This window comes from Carcharodon carcharias, chromosome 19 (genome assembly GCF_017639515.1).
Source record: "Carcharodon carcharias isolate sCarCar2 chromosome 19, sCarCar2.pri, whole genome shotgun sequence".
NCBI lineage: Eukaryota > Metazoa > Chordata > Chondrichthyes > Lamniformes > Lamnidae > Carcharodon > Carcharodon carcharias.
This window is the reverse complement of record NC_054485.1, coordinates 17,780,830-17,802,970: the sequence shown is the minus strand read 5'-3', so window position 1 is coordinate 17,802,970 and position 22,141 is coordinate 17,780,830. Positions and strand designations below refer to the sequence as shown.

Sequence of the window (22,141 nt, the reverse complement as noted above, 5' to 3'; positions counted from 1 at the left end):
CCAAGCACTGAGCAAGTGTCTGAACAGCACCTCGAGGGTCAAAGGTTGGAGTTGAAAGGGAGCAGTTCAAGACAAGATGGCGACGACCAAGCGTGTTTTGTACGTGGGTGAGTGAAGAAAGGCAACGGCGGCTCTTCGCCGTCTTTAGCGACCTTCCACACCTGAATAAAACGAGTACATTTTAACTTTGGGTGGACCGAGTGAGGGAGGTGGTATTTCAGCCTGGGAAGCGGAGAATCGCGCAACCCTATAAGCTGGCAATTCACTTAGGCTTCATTGGTATGTGAATGGTTAAAATGCGCGTATTTCCGAGGAAGACTGCGCCTCTGTGAGTTTTTACAGCCTGTTTTAATATTACCATCAGTTCTAAATAAACATCAATCACTCTGAACCTATTTTTCAATCTGAAATAAAGTGCCTTCATTTAAAAACCGTGTAGAATTGTACTGTTTTGATTAATGCGCCCTTTAAAGATATCGATTCGGACATGTAACATTGGGCCAGAAGGTTGAATGAATAATTGTACATAATTTGGTGTCGTTAGTTTAATAATTATCAATGCAGTAATCAACAATCGTCCAGATAATAAAAATATTTATAACCCGAGAAAGACTTCTGTTATGGATTTAGATGGCATTTTGACAGGTCAGCTTACAGCTATTGATAGTGTCATGTACTGACTTGTTAGGCTTACTGTCGCATCCAGCTGACTCGGACATTGTGGAGACAGTTGGGCTGGAGTAGTGGATGGATTCCTTAATTTTTATTGTATTAAGTATCTATAAAAACACATTTGTAAATTAAAAATGAGAAATATGAAATGCATTTTTTAAAAAAAATTAGCTAACTAACAGGAAACAGAGAGTAGGCATAAATGGGTCATTTTCTGGTTGGCAGGATATGATGAGTGGTGTGCCACAAGGATCAGTGCTAGGGCCTCAACTCTTTACAATTTATAAAAATAATTTGGATGAAAGAACCAATGTTATGGTTGCTAAATTTGCTGATGACACAAAGAAAGGAAGAAAAGTAACTTGTGAAGAGGATATAATGAGGCTACAAAGGGATATAGATAAGTTAGGTGAGTTGGCAAAGACCTGGCAAATGGAGTATAATGTGGGAATACATGAGATTGTCCATTTTGGCAGGACAACTAAAAAAGAGAAGCATATTATCTAAATGGTGAGAGATTGCAGAACTTTGAGATACAGTGGGATCTGGGTGTCTTAATGCATGAATCACAAAAGATTAGTATGCAGGTGCAGCAAGTAATTAGCAAAGCTAATGTTATCATTTATTGCAAGGAGAATTGAATACTAGAGTAGGGAGGTTATGCTTCAGTTATACAGGGCATTGGTGAGACCACATCTGGAGTACTGTGTATAGTATTGGTCTCCTTATTTAAGGAAAGATGTAAATGCATTGGTAGCAGCTCAGAGAAAGTTTACTAGACTAATACCTGGTTGTCTTATGAGGAAAGGCTGGACAGGCTAGGTTTGTATCCACTGGAATTTAGAAGAGCAAGAGGTGACTTGATTGAAACGTGTAAGACCCTGAGGTGACTTGACAGGGCGGATGTGAAGAGGATGTTTCTTCTTGTTGGGGAACTATAACTAAGGGCCACTGTTTAAAAATAAGGGGTTGTTCATTTAAGATAGAGATGAGGACATTTTTTTCTCTGGGGGTTGTGAGGCTTTGGAACCCTCTTCCTCAAAAAGCAGTTGAGGTAGGGTCTTTGAATATGTTTAAGGCAGAAGTAAATAGATTCTTGGTAAGCAAGGCGGTGAAAGGTTATCGGGGTAGGTGTGAATGTGGAGTTGAGGTTGAAATTAGATCAGCAATGATCTTATTGAATGGCAGAGCAGGCTAGAGGAGCCGATTGCCTACTTCTGCTCCTAATTCGTATGTTTGTAAAAAATGTATAGATCTTTAAACGGCTATATGTTCCATTAGTGAGCAGGCAAGTATGTAACACATTTCACTATAGAATGGTGGGATGCAAGTTTATGCCTCAAATTGAATGTTTGATTTCAGATGGGCCATGTGAGAAAAAGCATAATGGGAAGTTGAGGTATTTCCCTGATGGGGGGAACGTTGGCTATAACTATGCAGAATGTTTTGAGGGCAATAGCTGTGAGTGGGGGGGGGGGATGTGACAAAGAACTTTATTTACATAGCAAGTGGTAATCAGCTGGAAGGTTCTGCCCACAAGGGTGGTGGAAGCAGAAATGATCAATGATTTCAAATGGAAAATGGATGGGAACTTGAAGGAAATGAATTTGCAGGGCTAAAGGGACAGAATGAGGGAATGGAACTGACTGATAAAAACAAAAAAACTGCGGATGCTGGAAATCCAAAACAAAAACAGAATTACAATTCTGTCGAAGGGTCATGAGGACTCGAAACGTCAACTCTTTTCTTCTCCGCCGATGCTGCCAGACCTGCTGAGTTTTTCCAGGTAATTCTGTTTTTGTAATGGAACTGACTGGATGCTCCACAGAGAGCTGGCATAGACTCAGTGGCTTCCTCCTGTGCTGTAAATGACTCTGCATTTTTGTGATGAGCAAAAACTGCTGATGGTAAGGCAATCTACGCCTGCAACTGGTCAAGAGCTAATGAGATTTCTATAATGTAAGTGTTTAAATAGTACATGGCCTTATTTTAATTTAAGACTGCAGTAGACTATAGTAAATCTAACCTTACACCTAATTCAATGGCTGGCGTATTTTGCAGGTGCTGTGTTTTCTTCCAAGTAGTTGGGCAGTGGATTGCAGGGAGCTCTGCTGGTGCTGCTAATGAAAATTAACATTGATCTATAAAATGTTGTTGCAATAAAAACTATTTTATATTTATAAGTCAGAGAAGCCATATGAAGGTAATGGATCACTTTCCTAAACAATTGGTGAGCCCCTTGATAGAAAAAAATGGATGTGTCATGCCTCAAAGAAGTGCCAGATTGGAAGGCTCTGTTTATTCAAAGCTTGCTATGTTCCATGCAGCTTTGCTGATTGCATTGCTTTCTGTTCAGCAGTTTTGTTTTGCAAGATGAATCACTTTCTTTTAGAGGAGGGCTATATAACGGGAAATATGCTGTTTTAAAGTTAAGTAAATTATTCAGTCCTTAGCCCATTATAATGTGACCAAAAGTATTTTTTGTTTTGAAAAAAAAAGAAAAATTATCACCTGACCACCTTATTTTAAAAATGTAGAATTCTCAATGACTGAATGTTGACCATTCAAATTCATTTGAAGGTGCCATCGTGAGCCATTTTTTGATATGTTATAATATATAACAAGGTATCGAGCAATCCCTTGCTTCAGTACCAGTGGAGAGTTTGAAACTATTTCTTGTGCCAGGGCAAGTTTTTTGAATATTCTCAATGGCCTGTTACATTGTCCGCTTTTCAGGATACACAGAAAAAAACTATGGGCATCTTGATATTCTGGGTGGTCTGTGCTGTAAATGGGTACTGATTTGTTAATGCTACACACCATATTTCACATACAGCATAAATAGTTCCACTTTATCAGAGCCTTGGCCTGCTCAGAGAAATCACGTTTTGTTATAAAATTATTACGAAAACATTGGGGGAAACCTGATTTTTTAAAATGGGAATTTATGTGAAAAGAGTGATTGCGAGAGGTTCGAGTAGTCAGAGAAGTATAGGCAAGGGGAGTTTGGGTAGAGATTGAAGTCTCTGAGAATAAAGAATCACTCAAAGGAAAGACTGAGTGAGGATAGGAGGGATATGATTTTCATAGAGAAGATGTCCTTTTATATCCTGTGATTGACGTAATACTTTGTTAAATGTGGCCTCTTACAAAATTACAAAACGTTTGTCATTAATTGAATGCTGCCATCTCTTGTTCTCATACTGTCTCACAAGCTTGTTAGTGATCTTGCTGATTGGAGTGAGTAGGCTTTCCGTTGGTTGAATTTTTAAAAATCCTTTCATGGGATTTGAGCACGCTGGCAAGGCCAGCATTTGTTGCTCATCCCTAATTGCCCTTGAGAAGGTGGTGATGAACCACCGCCTTCAACTGCTGTATCCATGTGGTGTAGGTACACCCACTGTGCCTTTAGGATGGGAGTCCCAGGATTTTGACCCAGCCACAGTGAAGGAACAGTAATTATAACTCCAAGTCAAGGCGGTGTGTGACTTGGAGGGGAACTTGCAGATCCTGGTGTTCCCACCAAAAATTCTTTCTGTAATTTTGTTAAATTGAATGTGCATTTTGTGCTATTATCTGCAGGTGGCCTAGCTGAAGAGGTAGATGAGAAGGTGCTTCATGCAGCTTTTATTCCATTTGGAGATATTATGGACATTCAAATTCCACTGGACTATGAAACAGGTAAATACTTATAAAATTCCCCTATTTGAATGGGCTAGATTCAGAGTATATGTAAAGTGAGAGTCAATACCATGCTTTTTGTAATATAAAAACCTTTCTGCAAAAATGCTCCCTTTACCTACAAATATAAGTAACGTCCAAATCATTGAATGTAGACACACTTTTCCAAAATTCTTATGCAGAAAATGAAGTCTGTAAATACATTTTAAAGGAAAAAGAATGCTCAATATAACATTTGTTTGTAAAGAATTGGTAACAAAGCACTCAGCATGATGTTCCAGATACAGTGAGAGCTACTTCAGTGTAACAGCTGTTGAAACTTAATGGTTTTATGTTGATAACTCAGTACTAAAGATTATGAAATAAGCAAAAATCTCAATTCTTTATTAAACAGAAAAACACCGAGGTTTTGCATTCATTGAATTTGAGAACGCTGAGGTGAGATGCTTGCTTTTATCTTTTTTTTCAAAACTGAAAAGCCTTTCAGTGGGAATGTAATGAAATGCAATTTGGATACTAGATAGAGTTGATATAACCACTGATTGAATGAAGTTTTAATTAGAGGTGATGCCATGAAAACATTAATAAGTATCCTGTGGCCAAAAGATTTGAAAGTCAGCTGCCAAATATTTTATTTTTTTGACTAAGTGATTCAATTAATTGATTGGTTTTAGCCTTTATTCACTGTTTTTGTAAAATGTACTGAAAGGCCAACATGGCTTTCTGTGGTCCTTATCCTTTTTATCACTCGTGGTGTTGAATACTCTGAGAATATTTTATAGGAAGTTTCATGGAAGCTTGAATAACAATGCAATATCAATAGGTTTCTCGTTCCATGTTCCGAGGAAGACAAGGGTTAGTCAGGGCTCCTGCTTGTAATTGCTGATCAGTGAACAACACTTAGTAGGTGTGGATTTTGAATGATGACTTGCCTGTGCCATGTCCTTTACACTCTGCTCCCATATATGTATCTGTAACTCTCTGTCCCTCTCTACAGGAAGAGAGAAACTTTACATTTTTTAAAAAAAAACTGGGTATCATCTGGTCTTCATTCATTTTGTTTTTAATGGTAGTATCCCATTCATCTATTATATCCCCAGTGTGATTTGCAGATTTCTTCCTCAGACACACTGAGGAAACTCAGTTGACAATGGAGTTGAGTGTATTGTGCTGTTTATTGACAATTTACAACCTTTCACTTTTTCTTCCAGGATGCTGCAGCTGCCATTGATAATATGGTAAGTGGCATGTGGTCTGGAAAAAGTGGGCAAACTGGCAGCTTTAAACTTTTTTATCATTAAAAAGTGGCATCTTTTTGTAATAACTGGAAATAAAGTTGGATTCTTGAAAGCACAATCATATTTTTATAAAAACTAAATAACCTGATCTGTCAGTGCTAACTGAACTGGTGTAAAATACGAGTGTGCCATAATGAATAGTAGCTTAATTGTCTTTTATCTTCTTTCCATTTATCAGAATGAATCTGAACTTTTTGGAAGAACAATCCGAGTAAATCTGGCAAAACCGATGCGAATTAAAGAGGGATCCTCAAGAGCAGGTGAGGAATGAAAACAACTTTTATAAACAAGAAGCTTGATTATTGACCTGTCTGCTCAAGCGGGCTTAGATAGTGAGCAGTTTGACTGTAAGCGGAGGATCCCAGGACCCAACATTCAGCTTGAAATGTGGTTTAGGTAAGGAAAGGATTATGCAAAACTCTGATGCCCCAATAGTTGAAATAGCTGTCAGCACTTGTAAAGGTGAATGCGTGAATAATGGCTACTTGAGCCAGGTGCTGGGTATCTCTGCAGCACATAAGGAATTGTATCTAAGGAATCGATTCCTTCAGGAGGGAAGAGGAAATTTGGTCAGAAGCATAAAGAAGGCGGATGTGATTTAACAAGAAAAAAACCTTTCATGTATTTTCTCATTGCTGTTTATTTGGACTGATTGTGAATAAAAATGGATCCGAACAAAAGCTGACAATTTTAATAGATGTTGACTCTTTTGAAAGTAGCGTTTTTGCTCATTTACAAGACTTTCCAAATTCTCAAACAGGGTACTACAGAATTAAGACAAATAACTTTTTGCACCGTTCTAATACAGTGTGTTTGTGCTGTGTCCAGTCCAGTAATGAAAGACCCAGTCCACCCAGTCCATTGCTGAAATGCAAACATTTAGACCGTAAGACATAGGAGCAGAAGTGGGCCATTCAGCCCATTGAGTCTGCTCCGCCTTTCAATGAGATCACGGCTGATCTGATCATCCTCAACTCCACTTTCCTGCCTTTTTCCCCCATAACCCTTGATTCCCTTACTGATTAAAAATCTGTCTGTCTCAGCCTTGAATATACTTAATGACCCAGCCTCTACAGCCCTCTGCTGTAAAGAATTCCACAGATTCACTACCCTCTGAGAGAAGAAATTCCTCCTCATCTCTATCTTAAATGGGCAATCCCTTACTCTGAGATTATGCCCTCTGGTCCTAGACTCTCTCACAAGGGGAAACAATCTCTCAGCATCTACCCTGTCAAGCCCCCTAAGAACTTCATATGTTTCAATAAGATCACCTCTCATTCTTCTAAACTCGAATGAGTATAGGCCCAACCTACTCAACCTCTCCTCATAAGAAAATCCCTCCATCCCTGGGATCAACCTAGTGAACCTTCTCTGGGCTGGTTCCAACACCAGTATATCTTTCCATCGATAAGGGGCCCAAAACTGTTCACAGTATTCTAGGTGTGGTGTAACTATCGCTTTGTATAGCTTTAGCAAGACTTCCCTATTTTTATGCTCCGTTCCCTCTGAAATAAAGGCCAACATTCCATTCGCCTTACCCATTACCCATTGAACTTGTGTGCTAGGTTTTTGGGATTTATGCACAAAGATCACCAAATTCCTCTGTGCTGTAGCTTTCTTCAGTCTTTCTCCATTTAAGTAATATTCAGCTCCTCTATTCTTCCTGCCAAAGTGCATAACCTCACACTTTTCCACATTATATTCCATCTGCCATGTTTTTACCCACTCACTTAACCTGCCTCTGTATCCCTCTGTAGACTCTTTGTGTCACCCTTATCACTTGCCTTCCCACCTATTTTAGTGTCATCTGCAAACTTGACGATAGTACATTCATTTATCTCATCGAAGTCATTAATATATATTGTAAGTAATTGTGGCCCCAACACTGATCCTTGTGGCCTCGATTAGTTACAGGTTGCCATCCTGAAAATGCCCCCCTGTATCCCAACTCTCTGTCTTCTATTAGTTAGCCAATCCTCTATCCATGCTAATATACTACCCCCAACACCATGGGTTCTTATCTTATTAAGTGGCTTTATGTGTGGTACCTTATCAAACTCCTTTTGGAAATCCAAATATATTACATCTACTGGTTCCCCTTTATTTATCCTGCTTGTTACCTCCTCAAAGACTTCTAATGAATTTGTCAAGCATGATTTCCCCTTCATGAAGCCATGCTGACTCTGCTTGATTATATTATGCATTTCTAAATGCTCTGCTATTACACCCTTTATAATATTTTCCCAATGTTGGATGTTAAGCTAATTGACCTATCGTTACTTGTTTTTTGTCTCCCTCCCTTTTTGAATTAGGGTCCAACATTGGCAGTTTTCCAAACCTCTGGGACTTTTCCAGAATCTAAGAATTCTTGGAAGATTACTACCAGGGTATCCATTATCTCTGCAGCTTTTTCCTTTAATACCTTAAGATGCAACCCATCAGGTCCATGTGACTTATCAGCCTTTAGTCCCATTAGTTTCCCTAGTACTTTTTCTCTATTGATAGTTTTTGGGGAAGAAATAAATACAATAACTAAGCAGATGATGAGCTTTTCTAAACTATTTTACTTATTCTGTAGCTGAAAGTTTTTTTTACATGTTAGTCAGGTGAATTACCTCTTCTTTAGGGAGATCGTGGCGTAGTGGTAATGTCACTGGACTAGTGATCCGGAGGCCCATCTAATGCATCTAATCTAATCCATCTAATGCTTGGGTTCAAATCCTATGGCAGCTGATGGAATTTGAAATCCGTTAATAAATCTGGAATATAAAGCTAGGATCAGTAATGTGATCATGACAACCATCATTGATTGTTGTAAAAACCCATCTTGGTTCACTTAATGTCATTTAAGGAAGGAAATTTGCTATCCTTATGTGGCCTACATGTGAGTCCAGATTCACACCAATGTGGTTGACTCTTAAATGCCCTCTGAAATGATCTAGCAGGCCACTCAACTGAAGGGCAATTAGGGATGGACAACAAATGCAGGCCTTGCCAATGACAGCCACATCCCATGAAAGAATAAAGACTCTTTGTGGCTGTAGCCTGAAGTTTCAGAGGGGAAACGTCACCAGATTCACTTTACCAGTGTACTGTGGATCTGTTGAGCTGGAAATTAACATTTCATAATGGTTTAACAACAATAGCAGCTTGCTTTTACGTAGCACCTTTAATGTAGAAAAACTTCTCAAAGTACTTCACCGAGGTATATTAATAAAACATTGGATGACTATCAGGAAAGGAGAAATGAGGAGGAAGGACCAAAAGCTTCTTGAAAGAGAGATGTTTTTAAAGCAGTTCGTAAGGGAAGAGAGGGTATGGAGGCAGATTGGTTTAGAGAAAGAATTCCCTAACACTGGGCCCAGGTGGCTGAAGTTACAGTTGCCAGTAATGGGATGAAGAAAGGAGATGATACGCAGGAGTTGGAAAAACAAAAAGTTTGCAGATTGAGGAGAGATTTAAAAGTGATGGTGGCAATTCTAAACTTGAGGCATTTGGGAGACAGGCAATCAGATCAGTGAGGAAAGGAGTGGCAGAGGGATTGGGTCCTCATGCTGAATAGGGTAAAGGAACTGAGTTTTGGATGAGCTGAAAATTACAGAAGACCATAAGATATAGGAGCAGAAATTAGGCCATTCGGCCCATCGAGTCTGCTTCGCCATTCAATCATGGCTGATAAGTTTCTCAACCCCATTCTCCCGCCTTCTCCCCGTAACCTTTGATCCCCTTACCAATCAAGAACCTATCTATCTCGGCCTTAAATACACTCAATGACCTGGCCTCCACAGCCTTCTGTGGCAATGAATTCCATAGATTCACCACTCTCTGGCTTATGAAGTTTCTCCTCAACTCTGTTCTAAAAGTTCTTCCCCTTTCCCTGAGGCTGTGCCCTCGGGTCCTAGTCTCTCCTACTAATGGAAACATCTTCCCCACGTCCACTCTATCCAGGCCTTTCAGTATTCTGTAAGTTTCAATCAGGTCCCCCCTCATCCTTCTAAACTCCTTCGAGTATAGACCCAGAGTCCTCAAACGTTCCTCATATGTTAAGCCTTTCATTCCTGGGATCATTCTCGTGAACCTCCTCCGGACCCTCTCCAGGGCCAGCACATCCTTCCTGAGATAGGGGGCCCAAAATTGCTCACAATATTCTAAATGTGGTCTGACCAGAGCTTTATAAAGCCTCAGCAGCACATCCCTGCTTTTATATTCTAGTCCTCGCGAAATAAATGCCAACATTGCATTTGCCTTCCTAACTACCGACTCAACCTGCAAGTTAACCTTAAGAGAATCCTGGACTAGGACTCCCAAGTCCCTTTGCACTCTAGATTTCTGAATTCTCTCCCCATTTAGAAAATAGTCTGTGCCTTTATTCTTCCTACCAAAGTGCAAGACCTCACACTTCCCCACGTTGTATTCCATCTGCTACTTCTTTGCCCATTCTCCTAACCTGTCCAAATCCTTCTGCAGCCTCCCCGCCTCCTCAATACTACCTGTCCCTCCACCTATCTTTGTATCATCTGCAAACTTAGCCAGGATGCCCTCAGTTCCTTCATCTAGATCATTAATGTATAAAGTGAAAAGTTGTGGTCCCAACACTGACTCCTGCGGAACTCCGCTAATCACTGGCTGCCATCCTGAGAAGGACCCCCTTATCCCCACTCTCTGCCTCCTGCTAGACAGCTAATCTTCTATTCATGCTAGTACCTTGCCTCTAACACCATGGGCTCTTATCTTACTGAGCAGCCTCCTGTGCGGCACCTTGTCAAAGGCATTCTGGAAGTCCAAGTAGATAACATCTAATGGCTCTCCTTTGTCTAACCTACTCGTTACCTCCTCAAAGAATTCTAACAGATTTGTCAGGCATGACCTCCCCTTGATGAAACCATGCTGACTTTGCCCGATTTTACCATGCACTTCCAAGTATTCTGAAGTCTCATCCTTAATAGTGGACTCTAAAATCTTACCAACGACCGTGGTCAGGCTAATCGGCCTATAATTTCCCGTCTTTTGCCTCACTCCCTTCTTAAACAGGGGGGTTACATTAGCGATTTTCCAGTCCTCTGGGACCCTCCCTGACTTGAGTGATTCCTGAAAGATCACCACTAACGCCTCCACTATCTCTTCAGTTATTTCCTTCAGAACTCTGGGGTGTAATCCATCTGGTCCAGGTGATTTATCCACCTTCAGACCTTTCAGTTTTCCTAGCACCTTCTTGGTAATGGCCACCATACTCATCTCTGCCCCCCGACTCTCTTGAACTTTGGGGATGTTACTCGTGTCTTCCACTGTGAAGACTGACACAAAGTACCTATTCAGTTCCTCCGCCATTTCTTTGTTCCCCACTACTGCTTCTCCAGCATCATTTTCCAGCGGCCCAATGTCCTCTTTTGCCTCTCTCTTACCCTTTATATAGTTAAAAAAACTCTTGCAATCTTCTTTTATGTTACTGGCTAGTTTACCTTCATATTTAATCTTCTCCCTCCTTATTTCTTTTTTAGTTGTCCTCTGTTGGTCTTTGTAGGCTTCCCAATCCCCTGGTTTCCCACTGCTCTTCGCCGCATTGAATGCTTTCTCTTTAGCTTTTATGCTGTCCCTGACTTCCCTTGTCAGCCATGGTTGCCTTGTCCTCCCTGAGAAGGTGGTAAAGGAAGGCCATTTAGAAAAGTACTGGAAAAGTGGAGTCTGAAGGTAACAGGTGTAGGTGAGGTTTTAGTGGTAGGGGCAAAGAAAGGCAGTGTTATATTTGGTAGGATTGGGCAGAGTCAGCATGTTTGACAAACCTGTTGGAGTTTTTTGAGGATGTAATGAGCAGAATAAATAAGGGGGGGACTAGCGGATGTGGTGTATTTGGATTTTCTGAGGCTAATAAGGTCCCACACAAAAGGTTATTAAACAAAATTAGAGCACGTGAGATTGGGGGTAGTATACTGGCATGGACTGAGAATTGCGTAATGGACAGAAAATGGAGAATAGGAATAAACAGGTCTTTCTCAGGCCAGTGCTTGGGCTTCAGCTATCCACAATGTATATCAATGATTTGGATGTGGAGATTAAATGTAATATTTCCAAGTTTGCTGATGACACAACACTAGGTGGGAATGTGAGTTGTGAGGAGGATGCAAGGAGGCTTCAAGGGAGTTTGGACAAGGCTGAGTGAGTGCGCAAGAACATGGCAGTTGCAATATAATGTGAAAAAAATGCAAAGTTATCCACTTTGGTAGGAAAAACAGAAATTCATAGTATTTTTTAAATGGTGAGAAATTGGTAAGTGTTGATATCTAAAGAGACCTGGGTGTCCTTATTCATGAGTCACTTAAAGCTAACATGCAGGTGCAGCAAGCATTAGGAAAGCAAATGGTATGTTACAAGAGGATTTGAGTACAGGAGTAAGGATGTCTTGCTGCATTTGTATAGAGCCTTGGTGAGACCACGCCTGTCGTATTATGTACAGTTTTGGTCTCCTCTACTAAGGATGATATACGTGCCATAGAGGGAGTGCAACGGAGGTTTACCAGACTGATTCCTGGCTTGTCTTATATGAGGAGATATTGAGACTGGGCATATATTCTCTAGAGTTTAGAAGGATGAGCGGCAATCTCATTGAAAGACAATTCTTACAGGGTTCAACAAGGTAGATGCAGGAAGGATGTTTCCCCTGGCTTGGGGTGTCTAGAACCAGAGGACCCAGTCTCAGAATAAGGGGCAGGCCATTTATGAATGAAATGAGGAGGAATTTCTTCACTCAGAGAGAGGTGAATCTTTGGAATCCTCTACCCCAGAGGGCTGTGGAGGCTCAGCCATTGTGTATGTTTAAGACAGATCAATAGATTTCTAGATAGTAAAGATATCAAGGGATATCGGATAGTTTGGGAAAATAGTTTGAGATAGAAGATCAGTCATGATTTAATTGAATAGCTGAGCAGGCTCGACGGGCTGAATGGCCTGCTCCTGTTCCTATTTTCTATGTTCTGGAGGTGGAACTAGGCAGCTTTTCTGATGGAGAGATATGGGGTTGGAAGAACAGCTCAGGGTGAATTGGACATTGAGGTTGCAAACATTCTGGTTATGCAGGAGATGATGTCTGGGGAAGGGGATGGAATCGGAGGCCCAGTTAAGGAGTTTATGGCATGGACTGAAAACAATGTGCCTGATTTTAACTCGCTCAATACCCAATCACGTAGACAGAGTTAAAATTAGGTCAGATGGCTTTGGACTTCTGCTTAAATGGATGAAATTGTAGCTCATGCAAAATGGATGTCAGATAAACAGTCTGATAACTGAGGCAGTGGATATAATTAGTGTACATGTGGAAGCTGACTCCATTTCTGCATTTAGATTTGGATGGGAACGCAGGATGATCTGGGTGGGGTTGGGAGGGCCTCTGGAGTTAACGAAGGGAAGCCATTGCTGGAGGTGCTGTGATTATGAGACGGAACCAAACCAGGGAGGCCCCACTAAACTGGAGATTGGAAGGGAGGTATTTTGAGGAGGATGCTGTGGCTGAGAATGAATAATGCACCACGGTTAAGGGAACATAATTAAGGCTGTTTTGACATTTTGAGGGGCCCCAGAAACTGGTTGGAGAGATTCAAACAGGGAGTTGTGGAAGAAATGGGCACAGATCTGAGAGGAAACAACACCTAGGAAAGTTCTTGCAGTGGAAAGGAAGGTTGGAGATGCGCTATTTGTAACATTAGAGATGCTTTTTTTTTGAGTAATGGAGTGATGACAGTGGTTTTGATGATGAAACAGCCCTAATACGGCATCGACAGGCTCAGTTGATACTGTGGTTACATGTGGACACATAAACTCAATTTTCCTGCTGACACTGCCTGACCAAAAGAAATTTCAATGCATTTTGAAATGGAATAGTGTGACAGACCTAGCAATTTGAATATATAATTGATAACTCTAATGTTTTTCTGAGGCTTTTCACTGAAACTTAAAAAGTGTCTCTTTCTTTCTAGTGTGGTCAGACGATGACTGGTTAAAGAAGTTTGCTGGCAAAACTCTAGAAGAGAATGAAAACGAAGAGCAAGGAGGAAATGATGGAAACACACAAACACAGGAGGTGAGATTTTTGTCGCCTTGTGCTCCTGTGGAATGTCTTGAAGCATTTCCTGATGTTAAAGGTGCCCCATAAATGCAGCTTGTTGTAGAGATTCGGAAGAATGCTACTGCAGCTTAATGCCTATTTTGACCCCTGAATGTCCTAGTTTAATATCTATGGTATGCTCTAAAGGAAGAAAAGATTGGACTGAATGACACAGTCCTGCACCTCTGGGATGTGGGTTCAAATCCCATCCTGACTCATGGGATGAATGCCTGCTTTATTGCCATTAAAAATCCTGTATAAAATGTTTAACCAGTTCCAGCTGGTTATAGATCCATGGTACAAAACTGTCCATGTTTGGCAGTCTTGATCAGAGAGGTGTGGAAAACTGAAATGCTGCTCTAGTAAACTAGGTGGAGGATTGTTTTGAAGGTGAGACCTGGGCACTCTGTTGGTAGGGCAAGTTAGGAGAAGCTTGGTCTTTGTCTACCCATGTATAATGCACCTTGGCCGGGATTTTCCGGCCCTGCCATAGCAGGACCCGCTGTGGGGGATACAGCGGCCCAGCCAAAAGTCCATTGACGATCCTGGCAGCGAGCGGGACTGGAAAATCCTGCCCCCTTGTGTCTGAAATTACAAATGCTCAGTTTCGCCAGACTTAATCATTCATTTTGACAAGCGGAACATTTGTACAAAGAATATAAAGCTATTTAGAGCATTAAACTGACTCCATGAGTTGGACTGCTGCAGTCCCTGTAGGGATAGGTGTATTTAAAAAGAAAAATCTATTGTGATATCTTGGAATCAAAGGAGAAAAGGTACATTTTACATTTTTTCATGGGAGGTGGGTGTTGCTGACGAAGCCAACATTTGTTGCCCATCCCTAATTGCCCTTGAAAATGTGGTGGTGTGCTGCCTTCTTGAACCACTGCAGTCCATTGAGTGCAGGTACACCCACACTGCTGTCAGGGAGGAAGGTCCAGAATTTTGATCCTGTATTAATGAAGGAATGGCGATATATTTCCAAGTCAGGATGGTGTGCGGCTTGGAGGGGAACTTGCAGGTGGTGGTGTTCCCATGTTTCTGCAGCCCTAGCCCTTCTAGGTGGTAGAGGTCGCAAGTTTGGAAGGTGCTGCCGAAGGAGGCTTGCCAAGTTGCTGCAGTGCATTACATAATCTACCTTTTAGTGAAATGCTGGTACAAAGGTGTGTTGTACAATTTCTTGAAGATGTTTTAATGGTCTGTGCATTATATTTTAAAAATGCCCCTTTCTCTAATACATAACCCAAAAAATATTTGTGTTAAGTGATTAATTTGGGTATAAAGTGGTAAATTGTGAAACCTAAGCAAAGCATTTATAAATTATATACATAAAATGATGCCACAAAAATGTGTAGATTTCCAATTTCTGTTCTTTTATCTGTTCACTTCAGATACTCATGTGACTTGTGGGATTAGAAAAATCTGGTTTTAAATGCGTGTGAACACGTTTTCTTTTATTCATAATTTTAAAAAACTATAAAAGATTTATTTTTCTTCAGGGTGAACCACCAGCCAAGAAAACAAGAACCAATCCTCAAGTCTACATGGATATCAAAATCGGCAATAAGCCCGTTGGCAGATTACGCTTTTTATTACGAGCTGATGTTGTTCCAATGACTGCAGGTAAAGATTAACTTCATACACAGCTGTGACCTTGAGAACAAAGACCAGATAAATTGTGTTCATGACGAAGTGTTTTCCCCTTTTATTTACATTGTCTGTCATGTAAGCCACCTCTCTCACTACCTTCCGTCTGAGAGTATCGTGAGTGGCTTAGGCCTGGGTGGCCGTACTATAGTTCATGGGTCATTTGTGACAACTCATTGGGCTGGATTTTACCCTTTTCGGAGGGGTGAAGGAAGTGGAGTGGAAGGTAGTGGTCCACTTGCTCCCGCGTCTCAGCTCGGTGAAGCAAGAGGTGGACGGCCAATTAGCGGCTGCCTGGTGGGAAGGCGGCCAGTTAGAGGGGTGAAGGGGGTCTCGGTGCCTAATGGGGAGTCTAGGCCAGGTCGTCGTGCAGCAGAGGAGTTTTGCCGTGAACCGGAAGTCAGTCACAGCTACAAATTTAAAGGCCCCTGCTTTCTGAATATCTCTCAATTTCTTATGGTATACTCAGTACGAGGAAAAACAAACTGGCCTATAAGGATGGAAAGCTTGGATGTGGGCAGAAACTTACGCTGCTCCAAACTTCCTTCCCTTTTCCAGTGACTTGATCAGAAAGATCCCAGTTAAAAAACCAATTGAACTACTTCTTCTTACTCATTCATAGGATAGGAATGTAGGACTTGAGGGTAGGAGTAGGCCATTCAGCCCCGCGAGACTACCCCACCATTCAATAAAGTCATGGCCAATCTGACTGTGGTTTCAACTCCACTTTGCTGCCTGTCCTCCATAACCCCTGTCTTCCTTGTCTATCGAAAATCTAACTCAACCTTGAATAAATTCAATGACCCAGCCTCCACCGCTGTCTGGGAAAGAGAATTCCGCAGACTAACAAACAAGAGAAAAAATTTCTCCTCATCTTCACCTTAAAAGGGAGACCTCTTATTCTTAAACTGTGTCCTATAGTTCTAGTCTCCCCAGAAGAGGAAACATTCTCCCAGTATCTAAGTCCCTCAGGGTCTTCTATGTTCCAACAAGATGAACTCCCATTCTTCCAAAAGCCAATGGCTATAGGCTCAACCTGTTCAATCTTTCTTCTTAAGATAAGCCCTTCATCCCAGGAATGAGTTGAATGAACTTTCTCTGAACTGCTTCTAATGCAATTATAAAGGAGACCCAAAACTGTACACAGTACTCCAGATGTGGTCTCAATAATGCCCTGTACAGCTGTATTAAAACTTTCCTACTTTTATATTCCATTCCCCTTGCAATAAATGCCATCATTCCATTTGTCTTCCTAATCACTTACTGTACCTATGTACTAAATTTTTGGGATGTGGGTGTTACTGGAAAGGCCAGCATTTATTGCCCATCCCTAATTGTCCTTGAGAAGGTAGTGGTGAGCTGCTTTCTTGAACCGCTGCAATCCATGTGGTGTAGACACACCCACAGTGCTGTTAGGGAGGGAGTTCTAGGATTTTGACCTGGGGACAGTGAAGGAATGGCGATATATTTCCAAGTCAGGATGGTGAATGGCTTGGAGGGGAATTGCCAGGTGGCGGTGTTCCATCTGTCTGCTGCCCTTGTCTTTCTAGATGGTAGTGGTCATGGGTTTGAAAGGTGCTGCCAAAGGAACCTTGGTAATTTTCTGCGTCTTGTAGATGGTACACACTGCTGCAACTGTGTATGGTGGTGGAGGGAGTGAAAGTTTGTGGATGTGGTGCCAATCAAGCAGGCTGCTTTGCCCTGGATGGTTTCAAGCTTCTTGAGTGTTGTGGGAGCTGCACTCATCCAGGCAAGTGGAGAGTATTCCATCACACTCCTGACTTGTGCCTTGTAGATGGTGGACAGGCTTTGGGAGTCAGGAGGTGAGTTATTCTCCACAGGATTCCTAGCCTCTGACCTGCTCTTGTAGCCACAGTATTTTTATGATTAGTCCAGTTCAGTTTCTGGTCAATGGTAACCCCCAAGATGTTGATACTGGGTGATTTAGTAATGGTAATGTCACTGAATGTCGAGGGGCAATGGTTCGATTCTCTCTTAGAGATGTTCATTACCCTTGAACAGGCAGTGATCCACCTTCTTGAATACAACTGAGTGGCTTGTTCGACCATTTCAGGGGGCAGCCACGTTGCTATTGGTCTGGAGTCACATATAGACCAGGGCAGGTGAGGATGGCAGATTTCCTTCCCTAAAGGACATTAGTGAACCAGATAGGTTTTTATGACAATCCAGTAGTTTCATGGTTACCAGTAGTGAGACTAGCTTTTTATTTCAAATGTATTTAAGTAATTGAATTTAAATTCCCCAGCTCCCTGTCTTTGGATCATTAATCCAGGCCTTTGGATTACCAGTCTAGTAATAAACCATGTTACTATACCCCTTTATTTCCAGTGTTTTCTGATTTTTATTTAAGATCTACAACAACCTGGTTGTGAATTAAGCATTCTTTTTGTCACAAAATTAAGCCATTTTGAAACAGTGATTTCCTTAATAGCTGAATGGAAGAAGTCATATTCGACTCCACATTTACTCTGTTTCTCTCTCCACAGACGCTGCCAGATCTGCTGAGTTTTTCCAGCACTTTCCCAGCATCTGCAGTACTTTGCTTTTATTTCCTTAATAGCTAATATCTTAGGATATAATTGTGTTAGAAGCAGTTCAGAGAACATTCACTCGACTGATTCCTGAGATAAAGAGTTTGTCTTATGAGGAAAGGTTGAGCAGGCTCAGCCTACACCCATTAGAGTTCAGAAGAATGAGAGGTGATTTTATTTAAACATATAAGTTCCTGACGGGACCTGACTGGGTGAATCTGAGAGGATGTTTTCCCTTTGGCAGAGTCTAGAACCAGGGGACGCAGTTTAAAAATTAGGGGTCTTCCATTTAAGACTGAGATGAGGAGAATTTTTTCCGAGGGTTATTCGTCTGTGGAAGTCTCTTCCCCAGAGAGCATTGGAGGCTGGGTCATTGAATATATTCAAGGCTGTGTTAGATTTATGATTAGCAAGGGAGTCAAGCGTTATGGGGGCTGCAGACAGGAAAGTAGAGTTAAGATCAGTCGTGATCTTACTGAATGGTGGAGCAGGCTCAAGGGGCTGAATGGCCTATTCCTGCTCCTAGTTCTTGTACGCTAAGTTTACTAAGATTCCTCAAATTGTTCTTTTGTGGATATTTACCAAAACATTTCTTTCAGAGAATTTCCGTTGTCTCTGTACACATGAGAGGGGATTTGGGTTTAAAGGCAGCAGTTTCCATCGCATCATCCCACAGTTCATGTGTCAGGGTGGTGACTTCACCAATCATAATGGAACCGGTGGGAAGTCCATCTATGGCAGGAAGTTTGATGATGAAAACTTTATCCTAAAGCACTTAGCACCAGGTACAGTATTTCAACTTCTTTGAAACAGTGCAGTCAATTCTAGATCGAAACGTAAACGTAATGTGTAATCTGCAGCTTCCCATACTTCAGCTGGATATGGTAAGAACATTGAAATAATTGGGCCGGCTTCCATGTTCTTGCAGCTGTGTAACAACCTGGAAGCTCCCGTGCAGGCGAAGCACAAATTGGCCCCTTTAAGTGACCGTGCAAAAAAAGTTTGAAGGGCCCACATAGTTAAAAGAATAGGCCCCACAAAAGAAAACTTAGAGGGAGTGTTGGTCTTTCTCCCAGTTACTTATATCCTCTATCAATCTATTGGTTGGCTTACCTGCAAACAGCAAATGAGAGTCCTGCCTTTTTGCTATTGAATAGTAAAGATAATGGAAAAGTTTTAGATAATTATTATATCTATAGATATGTTATTTATAGATGGAAGTTGGCTATGGTTCCATATCAGTTTTTTTTGTGTGTACTATAAAAATCCTTATCTGTGCATAAATTGTCTTAGTAAGTAGATAAAGTGCCTAACGAGAATTCAATTACCACAGTTTCTCAGTCTTAATTCAAATTGTTATTTCCCCTCAATTTTTTTCTTCTTCCTGTTTTCTAAGCTGTTACAGGGTATCACAGATGCTCAAAGTCCACTGTTCTATGTCATTCTAAATGGTCAATATTGACAGACTATTTGATTGCGGAGGATATCAAAGTTCAAGCTGAAACTCCCCTTTCCCAATACGATCAGGAGCAAGAACGAGGTTTCTCCCTTTCCTGAGCTCAGAGGACACTGTAGTTCACTGGCGTGCTCCCACCAACTGAGATCAACTAACTCTGCAAAGCCCAGGGATTGAACCTAATAACTCTTTAGATGATACGGCTCAATATTTCATGAGAACATGGTGCGTTTACCAGGAACAATTGGAGAAGCCCAAGACTTAGCTTTTTTAGTTTTTAAAAATCTTTTCCACTTTCTAGGCAATGGTTTTATTCGGTTCTCTGAAGGATATTTTCTTGGCACCTGGAATGCAATAATTCCAGTTGAAAATATCTTCCTACTGTAACTACACAATCTAAAGAGCTAATCAGAAAAAGTCCATATTTTGGCAGATGGGGAAATTATGCTAAATCAAATGATTGAATTTTAGACTCATTAACAGTAGTGTTTATGATCTCTTTTTTTGTTTAGGTTTGTTGTCGATGGCAAACTCTGGGACAAACACAAATGGCTCTCAGTTTTTCATTACCCTTGACAAAACAGACTGGTTGGATGGAAAGCATGTGGTGTTTGGGGAAGTGGTGGAGGGAATGGATGTTGTCAAACAGCTTGAAGTGAGTATAACATTTGGGAGAGTGACAAGTCAGTTTATCTAGTTTTTCGTTACTTTCATCTGACAATTGCTTACTCCGCCATCCCATGCTGTAAGGAATGTTAATGCCAGTCTCCTCCCAATACAAATTTACTTTGTGATTTAGACAGCATACCCAGGTGGACCATGGTTAATTTTCTGCGATCTTTGACGTCTTTGGGTTTTGGAGCATTGGCTGACAACGATTGATGGGAATTCACCATATCTGTCCGGGGAAATGTTGGCTATTGGCAGAATTTCAAACCTGTGGCCAAATAAGTGCAAAATGAGGGATTTTTACACCAAGTCCTGAAGCTGACTTTAGAAAAGAAACCTAGCTGTTAACGCACTCAGTTTGGCCTTCTGTCACAGTCTTCATGGTGAGTTAGGATGTGTTCTTTTATAATAAAGATGTTGTAACATGTAACAATGTTACATTGTATCATTGATTCCTCATGATTACAAAAATATTATGCATTTATTCCAACTTAAAATAGAACATGATAACAAAGGAGTTTTTTTCTGTTGTTTCCATTTTAAATTACTTCATATTAATATCTTTGATAGAAATCTAAAAATTCATTTGTAATTGAACCTATTGAGTATTCTCTGAAATCCTTTTCCAATTCATTATATGGTGCCACAGAAAGGATAGATAAGCATTGCTGATGATGGTGAATTTAGGGAGGAACATTGGCGTTTAGAAGCACTGGGCCATGAAAGGTACTTGGGGCCAGAGAGCCAAAGTACAGACTAACAATGTTGGAACAGGAGTGTGTATTGTGCAGAGACCAGAAAGATCCAACAGATATTAGGGGGAGTGGTGGTGGAGGAAAGGACAATGAACTCTCAGATTGCGCTTTATCAAAAGCATGCTAAAGGATGTGACCCAGGGCCCAGCTGAAGGGTGAAAGGTTTGGAAATCAAGCAGAAACTAAGCCCACAGCTCCTGAAAGAGGGAAATCCTGTGCATGCAAAAATTATTGGAGGAATTGAAAATGGCATGAATGGGTTTATGGGTTACTTTCTGATTGTCAAAGCATTTTGAATTTCTAATTTTTTTTAGGTAGGTGTGTGAAAAAGCAAAATGGCCATTTTTTTTACAAGGGTATGATTGTTTTATTTAAAGGGATTTTTTGTTGTTGGTTGCTTTACAGTGAGTGAGAAATTGGAGTCAGTTAGCATTCTTTGTTTTAGAGGCATCATAAGCTTTGCTAGAGGCTAAGCATTTAAACATATACTTCAGTTTGTTCAATATCCAGGCGAAGAAATTTAAAATTTAAGCACTCCATTCATCATATTGTTTCTGTACTGCAGATAACCTGGGTACAGATCACCTATTCTGAGGTCTGATATTGCTTCTGGCAATATCAGCATAGTACGATGCAAGATGAATCAAACCTGACCATAACAGTAATGCTTCAGCCTGTACTTTGAAAATAATCAAAACTAATGGATTTTATTTCAAATATAAAATAAATCTTGAACAAACAGTTGCATTTTCTTAGGATTATTATTTGAGATTGACTTTTCCCTTTAACTATATATATCACATTTTTTTTTATATTCCAGGCTCAAGGTTCTAAGGATGGAAAACCAAAGCAAAAAGTGATAATCTCAGACTGTGGAGAGTACGTCTGATTCCGGTGGCTGTAAAACATAGCTTCAGGAGATTTCAATCCTTTTCTTATTATTAAATATTATCTGTAAAGATTTCTAGCTGATGTGGAGACTTTTGTAAATACCTTTCAACATGCAAAATAAAATAATTTTTAAAAAAATATTTGCTTTTTTTTAAACAGATAAACATGCTCATAATTAAAAATTGTTTCTATAACAGTTTGTGTGTAAAAGCTAATACAATATCCAGGTCAGTTTTCATATTAATTGGGCGTTGAAAATATATTTTTGCTCTACAAAAAGGCAGTCTGCAGCGAGTGTATATGGAAACATAGAAAACAAAAACTGGCTATTCAATCCATTGTGCCTGGATCCTAAAGACCCTCGTAAAATGGCTCTGTGATACCCCCATCACATTTAAACATTATAAGGATATTTCTGCTTCAGT

At 40.6% G+C, this 22,141-nt stretch overlaps 1 protein-coding gene across 3 annotated transcripts; it reads left to right on the top strand.

The window, feature by feature from the left end:
• The first annotated feature begins 27 nt into the window (after window positions 1-27).
• ppie (peptidylprolyl isomerase E (cyclophilin E)) lies at window positions 28-21,854 on the top strand. 3 transcript variants are annotated; one of them, XR_005946118.1, is made up of 11 exons: window positions 28-107; window positions 4,255-4,353; window positions 4,748-4,791; window positions 5,565-5,591; window positions 5,830-5,911; window positions 13,619-13,722; window positions 15,246-15,369; window positions 18,545-18,730; window positions 19,914-20,056; window positions 20,201-20,453; window positions 21,646-21,854. XR_005946118.1 is itself a non-coding variant. In XM_041213579.1 (10 exons), exons 1-10 carry the CDS (start codon window positions 77-79, stop codon window positions 21,712-21,714), a joined length of 909 nt encoding a protein of 302 aa, XP_041069513.1. In that variant the 5' UTR covers window positions 28-76; the 3' UTR covers window positions 21,715-21,854. The 3 variants fall into 3 exon arrangements, 2 of the variants coding, with proteins under 2 accessions (XP_041069513.1, XP_041069514.1); XM_041213579.1 differs by lacking the exon at window positions 20,201-20,453; XM_041213580.1 differs by lacking the exons at window positions 28-107; window positions 20,201-20,453 and adding an exon at window positions 138-279.
• Window positions 21,855-22,141: the final 287 nt, after the last annotated feature.

Excerpts from the sequence above, each read along its gene's own strand:
- ppie (XM_041213579.1), top strand. The coding sequence starts at position 77 with ATGGCGACGACCAAGCGTGTTTTGTACGTGG. Across the intron at positions 108-4,254 it reads CAAGCGTGTTTTGTACGTGG|GTGGCCTAGCTGAAGAGGTA; the intron begins GTGAGTGAAGAA and ends TATTATCTGCAG. Across the intron at positions 15,370-18,544 it reads TGTTGTTCCAATGACTGCAG|AGAATTTCCGTTGTCTCTGT; the intron begins GTAAAGATTAAC and ends CATTTCTTTCAG.